This window comes from Podarcis pityusensis (genome assembly GCF_964106645.2).
Source record: "Podarcis pityusensis genome assembly, chromosome: 13".
NCBI lineage: Eukaryota > Metazoa > Chordata > Lepidosauria > Squamata > Lacertidae > Podarcis > Podarcis pityusensis.
In genome coordinates this window covers 38,143,410-38,163,705 of record NC_138038.1, presented here as the reverse complement: position 1 = coordinate 38,163,705, position 20,296 = coordinate 38,143,410, and the positions used below count along the sequence as shown (strand labels likewise).

General features: G+C 45.6%; 1 protein-coding gene and 1 long non-coding RNA gene across 6 annotated transcripts in view; one reads left to right on the top strand and one right to left on the bottom strand.

Moving 5' to 3' along the window:
• LOC308460719 (sacsin-like) overlaps positions 1-13,311 on the bottom strand; it is a 30,292-nt gene extending 16,981 nt beyond the window's left edge. Inside the window, exons 1-7 of the mRNA XM_080977234.1 lie at positions 12,266-13,311; positions 8,727-8,757; positions 6,389-6,476; positions 5,734-5,845; positions 2,441-2,587; positions 589-2,023; positions 5-93 (exon numbers count right to left, since the gene is read on the bottom strand). Coding sequence (XP_080833360.1) covers positions 5-93; positions 589-2,023; positions 2,441-2,587; positions 5,734-5,845; positions 6,389-6,476; positions 8,727-8,749 — 1,894 coding nt within the window. The 5' untranslated portion in view covers positions 8,750-8,757; positions 12,266-13,311. The remainder of the gene's footprint in view (positions 1-4; positions 94-588; positions 2,024-2,440; positions 2,588-5,733; positions 5,846-6,388; positions 6,477-8,726; positions 8,758-12,265) is intronic.
• The window catches only part of LOC308460720, a 40,927-nt gene extending 21,013 nt beyond the window's left edge, over positions 1-19,914 (top strand). The window contains exons 4-9 of one of the 5 annotated variants that reach the window (XR_013978750.1): positions 27-121; positions 7,719-7,841; positions 15,368-15,504; positions 17,381-17,450; positions 18,652-19,024; positions 19,189-19,914. This is a non-coding gene — a long non-coding RNA (uncharacterized lncRNA). The other 4 variants (XR_013978751.1, XR_013978748.1, XR_013978749.1 and 1 more) reach the window with 4 other exon arrangements.
• The last annotated feature ends 382 nt before the right edge of the window (positions 19,915-20,296 follow it).

The window sequence follows — 20,296 nt, the reverse complement described above, 5'->3', positions numbered from 1 at the left end:
TCACCCTTTTCTGCAATTGTTTGCAGATGCTTCAGCAGCTCAGGGTTTAGATCCTTGGGCAAGAACCGGTGAGCCAGGCCAGGCAACAGGATCCTGCAAAATCGGCAGAAAGAAACCACAGGTCAGTTAGGAAGGACAAAGGCAGGGTGACAAAGAAAAGGGATGTACTATGGAACAAGCACCCAGTTAATGCCACTGGTTTATTTATGGGGCTAACCATTTTAGGGAATCAAAGAAATGCAGCATGGGCCTCTTTATCCTGTAGGGCAGTATTTCTCAGAGTGAAAACTGGGTCTCAAAGAAGTGCAGGCTGGCGCTAGGGGAGACACTGAGCCGAGCTATGCATATGAAAAAAGTGCATAAAGGCCTCTGTCTCTTGGTTTGGTGCAATGTCTGAAATGAGCCATAGTGAAGACATTTGTGAACTGCCTTGCAAGGTGTGTATGTGTGCGTGTGCACATGCGTGCATTAACCATTATGCAAGTCCATTAATTGGAACATCTAATAGGGAGAGGACATTTAACTGTGGTAGGGCGAAAAGGACAATGCCGGTTTACCCTGGGGATCATATGTGGCAAGACTGCTCACCTGGGGAAGTTGTGGTTCTCGAGGAAGACCGTCTCTCCAGAATCTCCAAAGCAGGTAAAGTTTCCATTGGCTGTCGGCAGCAGCGGCAGATTCTTCAGCTCCTGGTAACACCCATCTCCAACCAAGTACTCCAACAGCAACTGTTTCTCTGTCAAGGATATACCATGCCACACACTGGTAGTCCGTCGCAGGGTCTCCCTGACAAACTTCGGTGTGGCCTCTTGCACCGCTGCCCTGCCTTTGGCACCCCACACCAAAGCTCGGCGCACATGGAGAGGAGCAGCTGCAAGTGGTGATCCTGCCAAAATGAGGGCCTTCTCCAGGGCCTTCTCTACTGGTTTACCACTCACTACCTCTGGCAAGATCACGGCTTTGCAGGGGTGGAGCAAACGAGGTTCCCCATCCCCGACTCGTACCAAGAGTTTCATGTCCATCAGTGTCTGGCATATCTGAACCACTAAAGGCTTGTATCGGAGTTGTTGGCTTTGGTCTGGGTCTGGCCACGCCCCATATGGGTTGTCCGGACAGGTAGATGCCAGCAGTACCATTTGGCAATAAGCAACAGGCAACATCTCCTCCATAAGCAAGTGGTTCCAACGACCATCGGCTCCCCTCGCCTGGGACCCCTCTTCAGACCACTGCACGTGTCTTCGGTCATCTGTCAGCTGGAAAGGGGCACTGATGTGCAGTGGCAATCCAGTGGTGTTTTCCTCTGTGGCCGGGAGCGGCAGGACGCAGCTGAGGCGTCCCATGCACTTGTCTTGCAAACAGTAAGCCAAGGACAACACAGGCTTAGAGCTGACCTTCACTGCGAGATCCCACAGTTCTGGGAAGGCATCCTTTTTCGCTTCAGCAGACAACACAAGCCAGTTGCACTTGCTGGCCTGTCCAGTCCCAGTGCCACATAGGGCAAGTGTTTTGATGTGGACACCCATGTCCAGTTTAGTGCCCATAGCATCATCGACAAGGTTTGCCTTTCCACTACTGCATTCTGCAACTTCCAGCACACCTTGGCTCATGCCCAACCCATTAAATGGGCGAGTGGTGGCCTCAGCCTTCAGCAGCTCACGGATGGCACCATCGGACTCAATGAGACCCAACGTCAGTTTCTTGATGTTCCTGAGGAACAGCAAACTAATGGGGGCATCATTCACGAACGAGAGCAGCAGTTTCTGCACCCGTTCTGGACTGTAGAGATTTTCTGAGATCTTCGATGGACTCTGTCGTAGCGGGAAGCGAAACAGGGTGCCTGGAAAGCGGCACTCCGCAGTTGGGCAAGGCTGGCCCAGAGACTTCAGTGCTGCCCAGAATGGTTGGAACTGGTCGGATGCCTCTTCCCATTCACTCACCTCCCAGAGCTGACCCCCGTCATGTAATGCCATCTGCTGTGGGTCCAGCACCCCCAAACATTCATCAGAAAGTATAGATGGGAAATCTAAACAGAGTGAAGGGAAGGAATTCAGCCATTAAAATGTGGGTGCCCCAGTCTTGGTTCCTTTCCCCCCTTCATGCTCCTATTTCAATTCATCCTTATCTCTCTCAATTTCCCTCATCTCAATGATGGCATTAGGCATATTTCGCTGGGGAGAGCATTCTACAAATGGGGAGCCACTGTTGAGAAAGCCCATTCTCCCATTCCCTCCCCCTCAGAAGAAGTACACAGACAAAGGTCTCTGAGGATGATTGAGGGGCCAGGTATGCCGATGTGGGGAGAGAGAGGTGGTCCCTGAGGTTTTGGGGTCCTGAGCTGTCTTCTAGGCCTTTTTCCCTATAATTCTTATGCCTTCCTCCCAAAGACATCTTGTTTTGAAGACTGACTATCTCCCAAATTGAGCCAGGCAGAACTTCTCACCTGTGATATGGTAAACTGAATTGAAGCCCAAGCCAAAGCGTCCAACTGTAGAAGGGTCATCCTCCTTGTGACTGATGCCTGGACTCTGGATCCCTTCCCAGTCAGCCTCAGAGAATAGACCGTTGTTATAGGCAAGAAGCGCAGGGCCTGAAAAAGAGAAATGTGGTCATGCAATTTTTACTCAAGTGCCTTGATGATGGTTTGATTCACAGTGTCACTCCCAAGCCAAATTTGACATGGCACAATGTCTGAATTGCAAACTAGGGTTTGTGATCGGCCAGCAAACCAAAATAGAAATCATGATTGAACGTTTTGTGGCACGAGAGCCTGTCTAATTTAGCAAACCGTGGTAACAGCCACCTCCAGAGGCTGTGGCACCAGAGAGATGGGAGCAGGCTAATAAACCTGATTGCTATCAGAAGCAGACCAGGTCCTATAAACAAGGGCTGGAGAGCCCTGCCACCATCCCTGACCATTAGCTATAATCACTGGGACTGATGGGAGTTGGAGTTCAACTATATCTGGAGAGCCACAGCCCCCCCACCCCAATCTCTTTTCTAGATTAAGATTTCTGCAAACCATGATGTGATACTGGAATAGAGCCAATATATTGAACATACTGGAGGTGCACTCTCAGGTACCCACATCATTTGTTTAAAGCACATTTATACGATTTTAACAGTCATTGTGAGACGGGAGGAATCCGCTCCGTGGGAATCTGGGTCTGGCCGCCACGGCGAAGGTGGAGACCCGTTAAAATCACAGGCGGGAGAAGCCTGTGAACGTGGGATTCGGTGGGCACCTTTTGCACCCCCCCCACTCGCGGGGAACCCCGGTTTTTGGGGCTCCGGAGCGACGTGGGGTGAGCAGCGCGGTGCATCAAATCGTCTGCTTCTTCCACAGAGCGAAGCCGCATAGCTGTTGCCGGAGAGCGCTGACCTTTTCCTGTGGACAATTTGATTTTAAAGTAATTACCTGTGAGTAAAGCTGAAACGGAAGAATTGGATTTCTAAATGTCTAATTTGGCACCGTAACGGGGAGGTTCAAAACAGGAAGTCCGCCTTCCCCTTTTGTAAATAGACTGAGGCAATGAAGTTGCAAGCTGGAGTCCTGGAAGGTCTTTTGTAAAAGATTAAATTTCCAACGGTAAAGAACATTAAACCCCCCCTTGGAGGCAGGAGAAGAGAGGGGGAAGTTGCGGATTGAATATGCCTGCGGGAGAGAGCGAAGAGACTTAAAACACCGCCGCTCTGACCCTGGAAACGGGCTGCTAGTAGGACTGACGTCTTTTGGAATGTTCATTGACAGCGTTTAGAACGTTCATTGACAGCTAGCTAAATAAGAGAAATACATTGTCTCTACTGTCTCCGGCTGCTTTAAAAAGGAGTAAACGTAACTGAAAATTGTAACTAATTTGAAACTAATTTTGGATTGTTTAAAAGAGGATACTATTGACTATTACAAATAGAAACTGTTTCCCCCTAGTGGAAGCCTTTGAAACCGGTTGCTTTACAAGAGCTGGGCTAGGGGAATTTCCAGCTGCAAGTTAAAAACTGTGAGACTCTGGGACTGACCTTGAATCTTTTAAGTGTTATGGTAAATGGAAGAGGAAAAACAGACCAGTCAACTGTTGACAAAACATTAAGGTCTGGGAGGACTTGGTAACAATCCAGGAGAGGTCTATCATTAGGCCCTCCTGCTCTTTTTGTTGTTGTCTTTGTACTAGTATATTTAAAACCAAGAGGAATGTCGACAGAAGAGGCTTTAGTGGCTGCATTATACAAGATAAATGACTCATTGGATCAGCTTCACAGGAAAATGGACATGGTAAATGCGAAAGTGGATGTTTCAATTACTAAAACTAACTTAAATACAGAAAGTATAAATAGTACCAATACAGAAACCACCCAGAAATTGATACAAGAACCTATTTTGATATGGCAAACTGTGGAGGAAATTGGGGAAAAAGCTGTTGCTGCTGAAGGTAAAGTGACACAACTGGAGAGAAAGAGAAAGAGAGCCCCAGCCCTACAGAGGCAATTTGATGAACATAAGTTGACGCTTGCTACGACTGAACTTAAAGAAAAACAGACGAATTTGAGGATTAGAGTTCACCTTTGGTGGACATGCCCAAGGATTAAGACACTCTGGGAGATGATTCATAACGAAATGAAAAAGGTATTTAAATATACCCTTTCGAAGAAACCAGAGGCCTTTCTCCTGGGCATGGTCGGCCAATTGGTGATAAAGAAGGATAGGATTTTTTTCATGTATGCAACAATAGCAGCAAGAATACTCATTGTGAAGTACTGGAAGACACAAGATTTATCCATTCGGGAAGAATGGCAGATGAAGTTGATGGACTATATGGAATTGGCGGAAATGACTGGCAGAAATCCGAGACCAGGGAGAAGAGTCGGTGGAAGAAGATTGGAAAAAGTTTAAGACTGTTTATAGAAACACTGTAAAAATAATGAATGTTAGAAAAATGTTGGAATGAAGTTATATGGCTTTAGTAGAAATGTTATAAAGAATCAAGTATAAATAGATTAATAGTGTATTAAAGGGAAAATAAGGCTAGAATATGTTAAGATAATTATAGGATAGAAAACAGAGGAAGATGGAAAGGAATTGCTGAAATAATTAACAGAAGTGGAAAACAAAAAGGGAGGTGTGAGGAGGTCGTGGAAATAAGGGAATGAAAAATAAGACATTGAAATTGTTTTGTGTTTGAAATGGTTTGTGTCTTGCTTTGTTAGTTCTATGTTTTTCTTTTTTTTCTTTTTTTGTTCTTTCTTTTTTTGTTTTTCTGTTTTGCTGTGTTTAAATGGTTGAAAATTAATAAATATTATTTTTTTTAAAAAAAAAACAGTCATTGTGAGAGCATATAAGGCCAGTGTTTTCCATCTATCCCAAAATGGATATTGTAGCACAGAAATGAGAATGTGGGAAACTACTGTACAGTGGCCAGCCATATTTCCCTCCCACAAGGCACCTGGAAGGACACTACATCATGGCAACTTTCCTCGGATGCATTGTGGGACGAAACGGCCCCAAAGTAGAGGAAGTTCACTGCTGCCTTCCCAGGCACAAAGAATCATTCTGGTCAATATAAGAAGAACTTAGAGAAGCCTTGGCTACTGACTGCTAAGAAGGAAGCCTTTGACCCTTGAAAGCATCCCTGAAAAATTATTATGAATTTCATCCAGCCAACTTCCTCCCTATAGGAGACATTGTGATTTCTCTGCTGGGCCCCCCAGAACACCCACCATTGGGAGGTGTCTAATCCATACCTTGGGTGCTTGCCAGCCCCTCTGAGAAAAGGCTCTGAGTTCCAAAACTCCGTGCATCATAGAGCAAGATCACCTCTTCAGCCCCCGCATCATCTGCATTTTGGATCAGCTCCTTCAGAAAGAAGAAGAGAATGAGAGTAGGAAGAAATGCCAGGGGTCAACACAAACAGACTGTGGAAATTGCTACATGGATACCAGTCCCACATTCCATAAACTGCTAGACATATACAGGGGTCGTCAATATCACCCCTTTCAAACTTTACCTATTTAGAAAAGTGAGGACAAGCCATCTCCTTGCTGCTGTGTCTGTCCCGCATCTGTAAAGGCTGGGAGACCTGGCAGGCTTCTTTGCTGCAAATCTGCACCTTCTTTAATATTGCACTAGAACTGGCCATTCTGATGTTTTTGGCATCCTTCTTTGGTACCCCTGCACCCAACCACTCCCACAAGCCGTCCTTTGGGCCTGCGCTTCAGAACAGCTTCCTGCTCTAAACTTGCAGTCTTCTCTTCCCAAGAAATCCGGGTGTTTGGCTGCCTCCTCTCTGTGAACACGCAAGTTGTTCGAGCCCTACTTAAAATGCAATCCATGTGAAACGCCTTTGCTCTCAAAAACGGCAAATGCAAAAAGCCCAGGCCCAGTGCTTTAAAAACTTACTTTTAAGATCTGACCCCCATCTGGGTACTTGCGGAGGATACCCTGCAAGTATTTGAGGACAGGAGGTGATTTTTGTCGAAAGCCCTTCCTGAAAGAAAGGCAGACGGTTACAGTAGTTAGAGTCTATGAATAGAAACAGAGAGACTTCAGTCTAAACAGGACCAGGCTGTGGGGTGGGGTGGTGCACCTGGGAAACCTTGACCTCACTGCCGACCCGCCCAACCCTTGCACTGCCCAAGTAAACTGTAGCAACGGTGTAGCTACAGTAACCGGGGTGGAGGAAGGGGGGCCGGTGGGGGCGGTCCACCCCGGGTGTCATCACGGAGGGGGTTGATGTTTGGCACACTGCCCGCCCACGACTCCCAAGCATATCCCAAGCCATCAGGGGAAGGGGCAGAGCTGTGCCGCCTTGCCAGCAGCCTTCCCCCCTTCCCCCTTCGTTTTGACAGCTCGAAGGAGGCTTGGGAGTTGCGGATGAGCAGTTCGCCATTGCCCCCCCCCCCGCTTCCTTTGGGGGGGAGCCTCTCCTGAGCTGTCAAAAGGAAGAGGGAAGGGAGGAAGGCTGCTGGCAAAGCGGCGTGGCTCCCTCCCTGCCCCCACCCTGCCCAGGAAGCAACCTGCCATGGGTGGCTTGCTTTGCCCCCCTAGGTGTCTCGCCCCCTGGGACGCTCGGCGCAGGCAGCGCCCCCCTGGGACACTCGCCCTGCCCCCTGGGTGCACAACATGTGCGCAGCTCCTGGTGCCGCAGCAGCTAGCTTCACCTCTGTGAGAGCCACATTCCCAGTCGTGTGTGTGTAGCCACCAAATGCACAATAATACAAGCATACACAGGTGCACATGCATATACAGAGAGAGACAGAGATGTATTAACATGCACAGCAACTGGGGTTGAAAAAAGCCTTCTAACTTTTAGCAAGCCTAATTGCCAGGAGAGAGAAAGAGAGAGATTCCTGGAAATCTCAGCTGAGAAGAGAGATGGGTTAACCCTTCCCTCTCCAACTGCACTCTTCCCAAAGATCATCCTTCTCATACAACCATTGCGGCAAAAGAAGACTTCTTTGAAAAGACATTGTGGAGGGTTTATAAGTGGGGAGAGAAAAGGATTAATCACGCTTCTGGACCCAGCTGCAAACCCACCACCCTAAAAACAACACAACCCAATTGAGCTTGGGGGAAAGCTTACTATTGGCTACAATAGAAGGCCTTTGCAACCTTAAGTTTAGCAGGGGTGAGAAACACTATAAACAGAATAAGGAGGCAACTGGCCCCTGGTCCAAAGGTTCCTAACTCCTAGTTTAAATCCTCACTCTGCTGTTGGGTCTGTGTGCAGGTTTCCCTCCTGAGTGACACTGCATTGTTGTGGCATCTGCCTGGACAATTTAGTATTCAAAGGACCCTGGGCTGCCACTACTGACCCAGCTTAGCTATTGGATCCTACTGGCCAGCAAAAACTGTAAGTGAACTTCTTGTTCCAGGTAAGCCTTGTTCAAGGCTTGTCTCCCTGACATCTCGAGTATTATTATTATTATTATTATTATTATTATTATTATTATTATACAGTGGTACCTCGGGTTAAGTACTTAATTCGTTCCGGAGGTCCATTCTTAACCTGAAACTGTTCTTAACCTGAAGCACCACTTTAGCTAATGGGGCCTCCTGCTGGTGCTGCGCTGCCAGAGCACAATTTCTGTTCTCATCCTGAAGCAAAGTTCTTAACCCGAGGTACTATTTCTGGGTTAGCGGAGTCTGTAACCTGAAGCGTCTGCAACCTGAAGCATATGTAACCCGAGGTACCACTGTACCCTATACCCAGAGGTCTGTAGCCTTTTGTTCCTAACTTGCTTCTTCATCCTGCCTCATTTAACTTTTGGTTCTCACGACAAGCTCTCACCACAGTCTCCTGCCCACAGCCTAACCCTCAGAGCCACAGAGCTCACTGGGTGACCTTGGGCCAGTTCTTCACACACTCGGTCTAGCTCTGAGCTCCTTGGAGGAAGAGTCAGCAATGTTTTAAGCAAGGTGTTATCAGATCCCAGATAGTTTTGGTTCTAACTAAACATCAGAAAGAACTCTCTGGTGGTAAGAGCTGTTTGACATTGGAACAGTCTCCCTCGGGAGATGGTGGACTCTCCTTCCTTGGAGGTTTTTAATCAGAGTTGGATGGCCACCTGTCACGGATGCCTTAGCTGAGATCCCTGCATGGCAGGGGGTTGGACTAGATGACCCTTTAGGTCCCTTTCAACTCTACAGTTCTATGATCAGCACATCCAGCACAGTCTCACTAGCATTTTTTTGTCCATGAGAAATCCCATGGATACACACGCACTGCATTTCTCACCTCTTCTTCTGCCCCTGAGACATGTTGATACCTGCAAAAGTGAGGAGAAAAATGCAGAATGAGGAAAAAATTGAGTGTATAATCTCACCAATACAATTTGCACATTGGTCCCCACTGAACAAAAAAAGAGCTCATAAACTATTGTTCCTTCTGTAAATGGACATTTTTTAACAAAACGGACAAGAGGAATCACTTACCATGATGTTACAAACACTCTCCCCCCTCCACTCATCTCTCATCAAAGGGATTTTGGAACAATAGAAAACCCTGCCAGGCTGCAGTTTGTTATGTGTGCTGGAAACTGTAGCTTATGTGAGGAAGAAACTACAGTTCCCAGGATTCTTTGGGGAAAACCAGGTGCTTTAAATGTATGGTAAGGATGTGACTTCTGTTACCAAAGGCAAAAGCAAACAGTCCAAGCCTGCCACAAGCAGTGTGGCATCTTTCTCTGTCATCTGCTTCCAATCTAAAACACGTTTACTAAATTATTATTACTGTAACTTATAAAATTTGTAGGCCGCTCTGTACCTGCAGGTCTCAGGGCAGTTCACAGGATAAAATCACAATATAAAAACACAAAGTACATAATCAAAATCAAAACAAAACCCAATAACCCCTCACAACACAATTTAAAATTAAGTCCTTTTAAGCCATTGGGACCAACTCACTTTAGAGTAAGCTTACTTAAGATTGACTGTGATCTGGAATGTGCTTTTTGTTTTCAACAGACTGTGCAACAATTTCATGAGGTGGACAGGAAAGGTTGCTGATATTTATTTAAACCACTATTTTGCCAGATATACATTTAAGCCACTATTATACCATTTTAACAGTTGTGGCTTCCCCCAAAGATTCCTGGAAACTGTAGTTGGTTAAGGGTGCTGAGGGTTGTTAAGGAACCTCTAATTCCCTTCACAGGAGGACAATTGCCAGAGTTCTCTGGGAAGAGGGGTTTATTGTTAAATCACTCTTGAGATTTGTAGCTCTGTGAAGGGAACAGGGGTCTCCTAACAACTCTCAGCACCTTATCAAGTTCCTTGAACTCTTGCCAACTCCCAGTTCTTGTCCTGTGTCAGTTCATCTTTTATTCATTTTCTTATGCAGGCATACAACCTTTTTACTATTTATTATAGTTATTGTTTATTAAATTAAAACCTTTGACACCAAAAGCATTCCAAAGATTACAAAATAAAATGAACCTACAAATAAACTAGACAGCGTATACAAAGAATCAAGCCTGCACTGTTCTTTTCCTGAGAGTATGTTGCCTTTGAACAAATAAAAGTTACATAATCCAGATATTTCTAAAGACCAGTGGCATAGGTTTCACACCACCTTTCTTGTGTACATAATAAAGGGCCACCAAAAATGTCTCTCTTTTTTACCCTAGGTCAAACGTACCCTTATCAATACGTCAATTAACATGATTTCCCATGCTGTGTTGTACTATTTTGCTGTGTTTCAACTCTTGTAAGTCCCCCCCTCCAAATCTCGTCACTGAGATTCTTGGAGCCCCACCAAGAACTTGTTTATGTAAGCTTTTCTGATTTCCCCCTGTAATAACAGATCCAGTTCAGGTGCTTTGGGGATCCCTTCCCTGCCCCCCCCCCCCGACAATTACTGCTGAGGTTTCATTAAAAATATTTCTCCAAAATTTGGCAACATACTTACAATCCCACCACATATAAGATCCAACTCCCCAACATCCCCTCCAACAAAACTTTTTAATTTTTTTTAATTGTTACAACCTAAAAGGTGTTAAAAATCACTTCTGCATATTTTAAAGTGATGTTTCCCTAAATTATACTGAAGTATTATTGTATGGGAACTTTCCTCCCAAGGCTTTCCACTGTTCACCTCCTAATATTCCTGTCTTTTCTCATGTTTCTCAGTCCAGCTGCATTTTGCTTAACCTAGTAGCGTGGACCCTACTAATAATTTATCAAATATCCCTGCATCATTTCAAACTACAGACCCAACTGTAAACTTGTTCAGCTCCCCTAATTTTAAGGGGAGCACTTTGGAAGAATGGATCACAAACACGTAAGGGGAAGAGACACATCCCCTGGTCATCACAGGCCACTGAGGTTATTTGGTTCACTCCTTTTCAGCCATCAAGACAGCCAAACACACAATAAACAACACATTTACAGAGCCAGAACACAATGGAAGCACATGATCCGTTACAACTATTGCAGAATCATCATTTCCGGAGAAATTTTTGTGTTTCCTACCAAGGGTTGATAAGAGAGGATGTGCTCTGACTGAAACCTTTTTTTCAGCCCAAAGTCCACATTCTGGGCATCACATGCCTGTGGTGGGCATGGCAAGAAGCAAAAAGTGGACAGAGAAATGGGTGTGCCTCTTACCCTCATCAAGAAAGAAACATCCCAGCAAACTCAACGCTAGAGGTTTCTAGATGGACACAAACTTATATATCTATGCAAACAAAAGGCAGTATCAAAAATGTTCAAGGACACCTTCCAAGCCATCCAAAAACAATGGAGGAGGATGCAGAGCCCAGATGGTGTCTGGGGTGAGTGTCAAGAAAGCAAAGGAGAGGGGTTTACATTTGTAGATTCCCAACTACAGTTTTATAGGAATTGCTTGGGTACCAGAACAGTGGGGCTGCTCACTTGCCACCTCACATTCTTCAGCCTTTCTTTTAATTGCTGTATGCAGGGAAACAAAATTCATTCAAGTGACAAGGCCTTCCCTGATTATCACTGCATCCAGACAGTAGGGAAAGTTTCGCCTTTTGAATGCCTGCCAGCCAGGCCAACTAGACGCAGGAGTCAAAATAAAAAAATTCCTTCCAGTAGCACCTTAAAGACCAACTAAGTTAGTTCTTGGTATGAGCTTTCCTGTGCATGCACACTTCTTCAGGAGAACACGGCTACCTATCTGTAACTAGACGCAGGAGGTTCCCCAGAATGCAAAACGGTGGTAATTTCACGCAGCACCATTTAGAATACAGCCATATTTGTATTTCTACTGCATAGTCACACTATAAGCCAAGTCTACACTAGGAGAATGAGGTCTAAGAGCCCAGCACTGCACCATTTTAGTCGACAAGGCTAAACGTCAAGGCAAGTCGACGTTTTAACTTTCCCTCCCAAGTTTTATAAAAAGAAAAGGCAAGTTCCCTGCAAGTAGAAATTAGAGCGATAGGAACAAGGCCGAGCTATATATTTTTATCCCCCGCCTGAAGTATTAGCTTTTTGCTTCTGCGGGGAATTTGCTAGGTGAGGAAAACCTCAAAAGCGATGGCTCGCAGATGCCGATCTCTCAGCCTCGCCTGCTTCCCAGGGCTGCTGGGAGGATAAAATACGAACGAGGCACCTTGCGCTCTTTGGAGGAAAGGTGGGCTAGAAGTGTCTGTATTAACTAAGCAAATATGTTTAGGATCAGAGCATTTCGCTGTGTTTCCAGAGACGCTCGTACTTCTTCTAAGCCTGTTTAAACCCCGTTACTCCTCCCAAGGAGCCCAGGAGTCCTGTTGAATCGGTCCCCATCACCTGCGGTCTGTTATTACTCACCGCGTCTCTTGGAAGATGTAGGTGCGAAGATCCCCGCGCAGCTTCCCGGCCGACGATGACTAAAGAGCAAAATAGGTCCGCCGCCCTACCTCGCCTCAAGGCGGAGGGCGGGGGAAGCAGCGACTGCTGCGCTTTAAAGATACCAGTCGCTTTCGATTCCGGCGAAATGGAAACCGAAAGCGATTTAGCTCCGTTTGGGAAAGAGGCGGGGAATGTCTCGGAGCTGAGGAGTGGGGCGGGCACTTTTAGAGGGGGATGTGGGGCAAAGACGGTGGGCATTCAGTCCCAAAGGCGGAGAGGTGGAAGAGTCGGTATCTGATACACTACAGAAGGGAGTGGCCAAGATCGAGCCCATCCAGAGACAGCTATAGTTGGCAGGATCCCTGTCTTGCAAGGGGGTTGGGCTAGATGACCCTTTGGGGTCCCTTCCGACTCTTCGATTCTAGGATCCTTGTGATCTAGGATCCCTAAGTTACGGCTGGCTAGTTACGGCTAGTAACTATAGCGGCAGCTCTCACAAGGAAGTCCCACTGAATTCAACAGAGCTTACTGCCAGACAAGGTGGTGTTAGGATTGTAGCCCAAGTCTTTGGGTTACTTTGGCACATACGGTACACTGAAATCATACGCCTTCCGCCACAAAGAATCCTGGGAACTATAGGTTGTAAGAGGTGCTGGAAATTGTAGCTCTGGAAGAGGAAAAATATAGTTCCCAGGATTAGGGGACGCAATAACTATTAAAAGTGGTGTAAAGCTGTCTGCAGTAGGGTGGACTTTGAGGTCCCTACCAACTCTTAATACTGATTCTCACCTACCCCTGTTCTCTTCCAAAGAAGCACAACCAACCCACTGGGTTTGATACTCGCTATCATAGCAGATAATATGAGGCATACTGATGCCTTTTCTGTTTGGATCTGTATTTCACTTGTTTATTTCTGTTGTGCCATTTGAGTTGGTCGATAGATGTTTGGATGCATGTCTGAAAATCAATGGAGATGATTGGGTGTACATCTGAAAATCAATAAAGATGATTTGAAAGTAGTACAAGCAAGCAGTCATGGTATGGAACGATTCATTTAAAGCACATTCCCTCTCCAAGAATCCTGGGAATTGTTGCTTACCCCTTTTGTTGTTGTTTAGTCGTGTCTGACTCTTTGTGACCCCATGGACCAGAGCATGCCAGGCACTCCTGTCTTCCACTGCCTCCTGCACTTTGGTCAAACTCATGTTTGTAGCTTCGAGAACACTGTCCAACCATCTCGTCCTCTGTCGTCCCCTTCTCCTTGTGCCCTCCATCTTTCCCAACGTCAGGGTCTTTTCCAAGAAGTCTTCTTTTCTCATGAGGTGGCCAAAGTATTGGAGCCTCAGCTTCACGGTCTGTCCTTCCAGTGAGCACTCAGGGCTGATTTCCTTAAGAATGGATAGGTTTGATCTTCTTGCAGTCCATGGGACTCTCAAGAGTCTCCTCCAGCGCCATAATTCAAAAGCATCAATTCTTCGGTGATCAGCTTTCTTTATGGTCCAGCTCTCGCTTCCATACATCACTACTGGGAAAACCATAGCTTTAAGATGCTTTTTAAGATGCTGTCTAGGTTTGTCATTGCTTTTCTCCCAAGAAGCAGGCATCTTTTAATTTCGTGACTGCTGTCACCATCTGCAGTGATCATGGAGCCCAAGAAAGTAAAATCTCTCACTGCCTCCATTTCTTCCCCTTCTATTTGCCAGGAGGTGATGGGACCAGTGGCCATGATCTTTGTTTTTTTGATGTTGAGCTTCAGACCATATTTTGTGCTCTCCTCTTTCACCCTCGTTAAAAGGTTCTTTAATTCCTTCTCACTTTCTGCCATCAAGGTTGTATCATCTGCATATCTGAGGTTGTTGGTATTTCTTCCGGCAATCTTAATTCCTGCTTGGGTTCATCCAGCCCAGCCTTTCGCATGATGAATTCTGCATATAATTTAAATAAGCAGGGAGACAATATACAGCCTTGTTGTACTCCTTTCCCAATTTTGAACCAATCAGTTATTCCATATCCAGTTACCCCTTACGAACTACAATTCCCAGCACTCTTAACAAACCCCAAGGGTCAATGAGTCCAACCCCTGGCAATGCAGGAAGCTCAGCTAAAGCATCCATGACAGAGGGCCACCCAACTTCTGCTTAAAAATCTCCAAGGAAGGAGAGTCCACAACCTCTCGAGGGAGACTGTTCCACTGTTGAACAGCTCTTACTATCAGAAGGCTCTTCCTGGTGTTTAGTTGGAATCTCTTTTCTTGTAACTTGAAGCCATTGGTTCGAGTTCTGCCCTCCAGAGCAGGGGAAAACAAGCTTGTTCCACGTGACAGCCCTTAAGGTAGTTCAAGATGGCTATCATATGAGAAGCAACTCTGATCTTTTCTTTAGTCTCTGCCTTCTAATCTGTTGCTTCTGTTATGGCTATTAAGTACGGACAGGCGCAGATTGCTGTGCCTGCAACTTGGTGTTTTGTTTTGTTTTTAACAACGCCTCCCCACCAAGAAGTGTGCAAAAGCACACAGTTTGGCAATTGTGAATTCGCAGTTCCCTGGTTTTGAGCAAATCGGGAGAGATAAAAAGTGAGGTGTATTCCTCCCTTCCCGAGCACATCAGAAATATTTAGAAGCACAGCCAAAACAGAAATGAAAGCTTTGAGGAGTGTGCAGGCATGGAAAAATGAAAAGCAGAAAATGACAATTGGTTCACATATCCCGAGTGGAGTGTTTAGGAGCCTGATGTTCCCCCAAAATATCAGATTATCATCATATCAGGCATGGGCATAGGCGGGGGGGCAGCTGTCCCCCCAATAAATAAAAATAAATAAAAATACATAGGTAACTGAGATTCTGTCCCCGCAACAAGAGACCTGCCCCCCCAACAAAAGGCCTGGCTACACCCATGACATCAGGTAATCCCAAATTTATAGGGGGGGGGAGCATCAGGATTGGTGTTTTTTGAGGACTATGGATGTGGGCTATGCAAATTAAATGGGACAAGCCCAAGACCCTCACAGAACTTAGTTTCTCATCTTTCTAGTGTTAAAGGAAACTGCTGCAAAGGTTAAGTCCACATGCATTTTTTTCTGCAGAAGTGAAAGTTTCATTTCTCAGCTTGCAAGTCGAAGAACAGAAACCAATAGTGCTGCAGTCTTGCTTCATCGGTGGAAATAGGCTAGACATGAGACTGGAGGCAAACCAGCTGGGCTACTGGCCCCAGCCAGGATGTGTAAGATAGGGCCCTTTGCCCTCCTTCTTAAACAGAGGGTCTTTCTTTCATCTCTAGCTGGAGAAGCCAGGGATTGAACTTGGGACCTTCTACAAGTACTTGTAAAGCAGTTGCCTTACCACTGAGCTATGTCTTTATGTTCCCACCTGAGTGTTGTAAATAATGGGTTGACTCTGGCGCAGGCACTGTAATACTGGTTGGCATCTGACTGTCTCAACAGGCAATGGAGTGTGCCTCCGAGGGTGAAGTCTATCTGCAGTGTTAGCAGTACTGAAGTGCTGGGTTTCCTGCATTGGCAGGGGGGTTGACTAGAGACCTTTGAGGCCCTTTCCAATTTTATTATCTGTGTGCCGACACATAATAGAGAAGAAAATGACCTGTCCCTGACCCCAAGAGGTTTGCAGCCTATGAAGCAACATGGCGGGAAAGAAGGGAAGGACACTGAGACAAAGATGTTGGCTTTTGCAGTATGGTAGCGCTGCAGAGAGCTTGCTGGGGAGACCATGCATTAAAAAGGGACTCAAAAATAACTTAAACAAGGTTTTCATTACAAAAACAAAAACTCCTTATACACTAAATACATCAACAACAAACCAGACTCAACCACCAACCCATCCCCCAGGGTAATGGGAGAGCTAGGTGCTGCTCCTTATATACTACACCCAATTGCCAACACAGCTTAATCAGTACAACTCAGCAGCACCTGCTATGTTTCACAGCTGTAAAGCTGGGTCTCGTTATCTTGCTCTGGCCCTTGCTCTGGCCCCTTAAAGACATACACATCGGGTGGAACAGTGATGAACCTATACATTTAAAGAAAACATTCAACATAAGGATGTGGAAGAAGCTATCGGGAAGTTGCTGCAACCTGGCCTGGATTTTAAGCAAGTACATACCCTCCAACATTTCTCTGATGAAAATAGGGACGTCCCATTCCACCATGATAATTTGACTATTTATACACCACACATCTTAATGGGTTGCCCCAGCACTCTGGGCAGCTTCCAATATATACTGTATAAAAACATAAGAAAACATTAAACATTACAAAACTTCCCTATACTGGATTGCCTTCAGATGGCTTGGGAGTCGGATAACTCCATATCATCCAACATTTCTCCAGTGAAAATAGGGACATCCTACCATACCCTCCAACATTTCTCCAGTGAAAATAGGGACATCCTACCATACCCTCCAACATTTCTCCAATAAAAATAGGGACAGCCTGAAGAAAAGCAAGACATTCCAGAATCAACAAGAAGAAGAAGAGTTTGGATTTGATATCCCGCCTTTCACTCCCCTTTCCCTTCCTCCCCCACAATAAACATTCTGTGAGGTGAGTGGGGCTGAGAGACTTCAGAGAAGTGTGACTAGCCCAAGGTCACCCAGCAGCTGCATGTGGAGGAGCGGAGACGCAAACCCGGTTCCCCAGATTACGAGACTACCGCTCTTAACCACTACACCACACTGGCTCTCAAATCAGGAACTGGGACGGCTTCTCAAAATTAGGGATGCCCCTGGAAAATAGAGACACTTGGAGCGTCTGCAGGTAGGCAGGCAGGTGGGCGCTGCTTGAGGACAGAATCAGGTTGGTGGAGCTGTGCCCCATTTGCACTAATGAGCTAGGTTGCACTAGGCATCTTGGGGGAAAGGGATGGAGACACTGCTTGTCCAATATGGTATTTTTATTGGAAGAAAATGTCTGGAATGGTGTGTGTGTGCACAACACCCACCCACAGCATGAGTCCATGACTCTGCTGTACTGCTACCACAAGAAAGAGAGAGGAGGAGGAGGAAGAGGAGGCGGCAAGTGGCAGGTGTTTGCAGGTGACTTAACATTCCCATCCCTATTTTTCCTCTTTCCCTTTTGTAACAGGCAGCAAAAAGGGCAACAGAGTGGTGAGGATCACAGCACAAGCCTCAGAGGGAGAGAAAGTGCTGAAGGGGTAAGCAGCTGTACTACTCCAGACATTTTTCGATTGGGCTGATTATCTAGATCATAATATTTTCTTTTTTTAAGAGGGCACATAGGGGGACTTGGGGACCACAAAAGCATTTTCACATAACAATTGTATCAAGGGGAATGCAGGAGTAGTCAGTTTTAAAATAGACATCTAAAAATAAATTAAAAACATTTTTAAAATGGACAAATTAGGGGGTTTCAGAAAATGTTTGGCATCTCAGTGAAGCAGTAAGGTGGAAGAAACATTACTAAGTTTTTTAAATTAATAGACAAATGGGGGTGCTTGGTGCGCCAGAAAAAATGTTTGGTGTCACAGTATCAAAGCAAGGAAGCAGGCAGCAATATATATTTTTGAAAATGTGGGGAAGGAACTAAAATAAAATATTTAGGCAGGTTGCGGGTTTGCTGCCCTGATCTAGATCCATTTTAATCTGGGTTCGAGACTAGGTTCCATGCTAAAAAAACACCTTCATCACCCTGCTGAATGACCAGCACTGGGAGAAGACATGCAGACAACTGTGATCCAGTCAGTTTTCTTAAGCCTCTCTGCAGATTTCAGAATCACAACCACAGTAGCTTTCTCTAGCCTGGCTGTTCAGGATGGGAGCTGAAGCAACTTTGCTACAGTCGTTCTCATCCTACTTGCTGAAAGACTGTTTCCCAGAAGCTGGTACTGGAGGAACTTTCTGCTGAGGCCCACAATGCATGTTTTGTGAGGTTCCGTAAGGCAGTGTCTTCTTCCTCCCTTTGTTTCAGCATTGCATAAGTCCACTGAATGAAGTCATAGAATTGTAGAATTGAACAACTCCCTTTAATCCCACTGCTTATAACTCTTTCTCTCCCCACCCCCCCTTACGTGTGTGTGTGTGTGTGTGTGTGTGTGTGTGAGAGAGAGAGAGAGAGAGAGGGAGAGAGAGAGAGAGAGAAGTTTAAGTGAGACTTACATGTCATACATCTGGTTACGTGGGTCCTAGTCCATGAAAGCTTATGCCACAATAAATGTGTTGGTCTTCCAGGTACCACAAGACTCTGCTGTTTTGCAGCAACATATTCTGCTGCCCCACTGGGAAGTGTTGATATTTCAGTACTGAATAATTTGAATAGCTATTTTAATTCCTCCCACCAAATGTTTTCCGTAGCAAACAGCAGGCTAAGGTGCCACTTTTTTCTTTCTTTTTTAACAGAAGCATGTCTTTGTTCCTGTAACAACTGCCCAACAGACAGAATGAAGAAGAAGCCCTGCTGGATCAGACCAAATGGCCATTTAATACAGCCTCCTCACAGCCGCCAACCAGATGCCTATAGAACATAAGCACAAAAGGCCTCTCCCCATTTCTGCTCCCTGGCAACTGATATTTCGAGAGACCATAAAGAAGAGCCCTGCTTATGGATCGAGCCAAAGGGTCTTTGGGTTGCCATACTTTGAAGAGAAAAAAAGAGGACATATTTGCCGACATCTACTTTTAACTATTTGAGGGACATGGGTGGCGCTGTGGGTTAAACCACAGAGCCTAGGACTTGCCGATGACGGTCAGCGGTTAAAATCCCCACAACAGGGTCCATTGCTCGGTCCCTGCTCCTGCCAACCTAGCAGTTCAAAAGCACATCAAAGTACAAGTAGATAAATAGGTACTGCTCTGGCGGGAAGGTAAACAGTGTTTCCATGCACTGCTCTGGTTCAACAGAAGTGGCTTAGTCATGCTGGCCACATGACCTGGAAGCTGTAGCCGGCTCCCTCGGCCAATAAAGCAAGATGAACGCAACCCTCAGTCACGACTGGACTTAATGGTCAGGGGTCCCTTTACCCTTTACCTTTACTTTTAACTATGGATCTCTATAGCAACTCTCATCATGAAAAAGAGGACCTGTCCTGGAAAAAGAGGGTATATGGCAACCCAGCATCCTGTACTCACAGTGACCAACCAGATGCCTGTGGGAAGCAGGGAAGCAGAGCCTGATTGTAGAACATTAGCCACTAATAGCATGCTCCTCCATGGATTTGTCCGACTCACTTTTAAAGCCATCCAGTTTGGTGTTCTCCTGTGGGAGTGAATGCCAAAGTTTTGTAATTAACGATGGAAAGAGCGATGTTATCTATGAAGGCGATGATATATGGAAACCATCTCGATTTGAGGATTGGAAGAACGGAAAAATTCACACAGGATTATTATTGGTGTTTATCGGCTTAAGGAGACTATCAGAAGAGATCATAAAGAAAAAAGAGAAAATATATGAACAAGATGTGATGTGGAAACAGCAAGATAAGACTGGACAGAATTATGAACTCTGTTTGGATTGATTTGGACTGATTTGGACATTAAAGCAGTAGCAAGATGATGATCAGAACCCCCCTTCGGATCTTGAAATATGGGTCCCCTCAACAACAAAATTTAAAATTCGGCTTTGTGATTCGGAATTTATGTGATGTGATTTAATTTGATTTGATTGGCCGGTTAATAAAAATTATTTTTTTTAAAAAAAGGGAGTGAATGCCAAAGTTTAACTATGGTATGCTTTGTTCAAGAAGTATCATAGAATCCTAGAGTTGCAAGGGACCACGAGGGTCATCTTGTGTAACCCCCTGTGATGCATGAGTCTTTTCCTCAATCGGGGCTGGAACCCACAACCCTGAGATTAAGAGCCTCAGGCTCTGCTGACTGAGCTAGCCTTTTGTTTGCCCCCAATCTTCCAACATCCAGCTTCACATGGACCTACTGTTATGAGATCGGGAGATAAACTTATCGCTGTCCAGGTTCGCAAGATGCATATATTTATATATTTCTACCATGCTCCCCGCACCAAATGCCCTTTCCTCCTAAACTAAGAAGC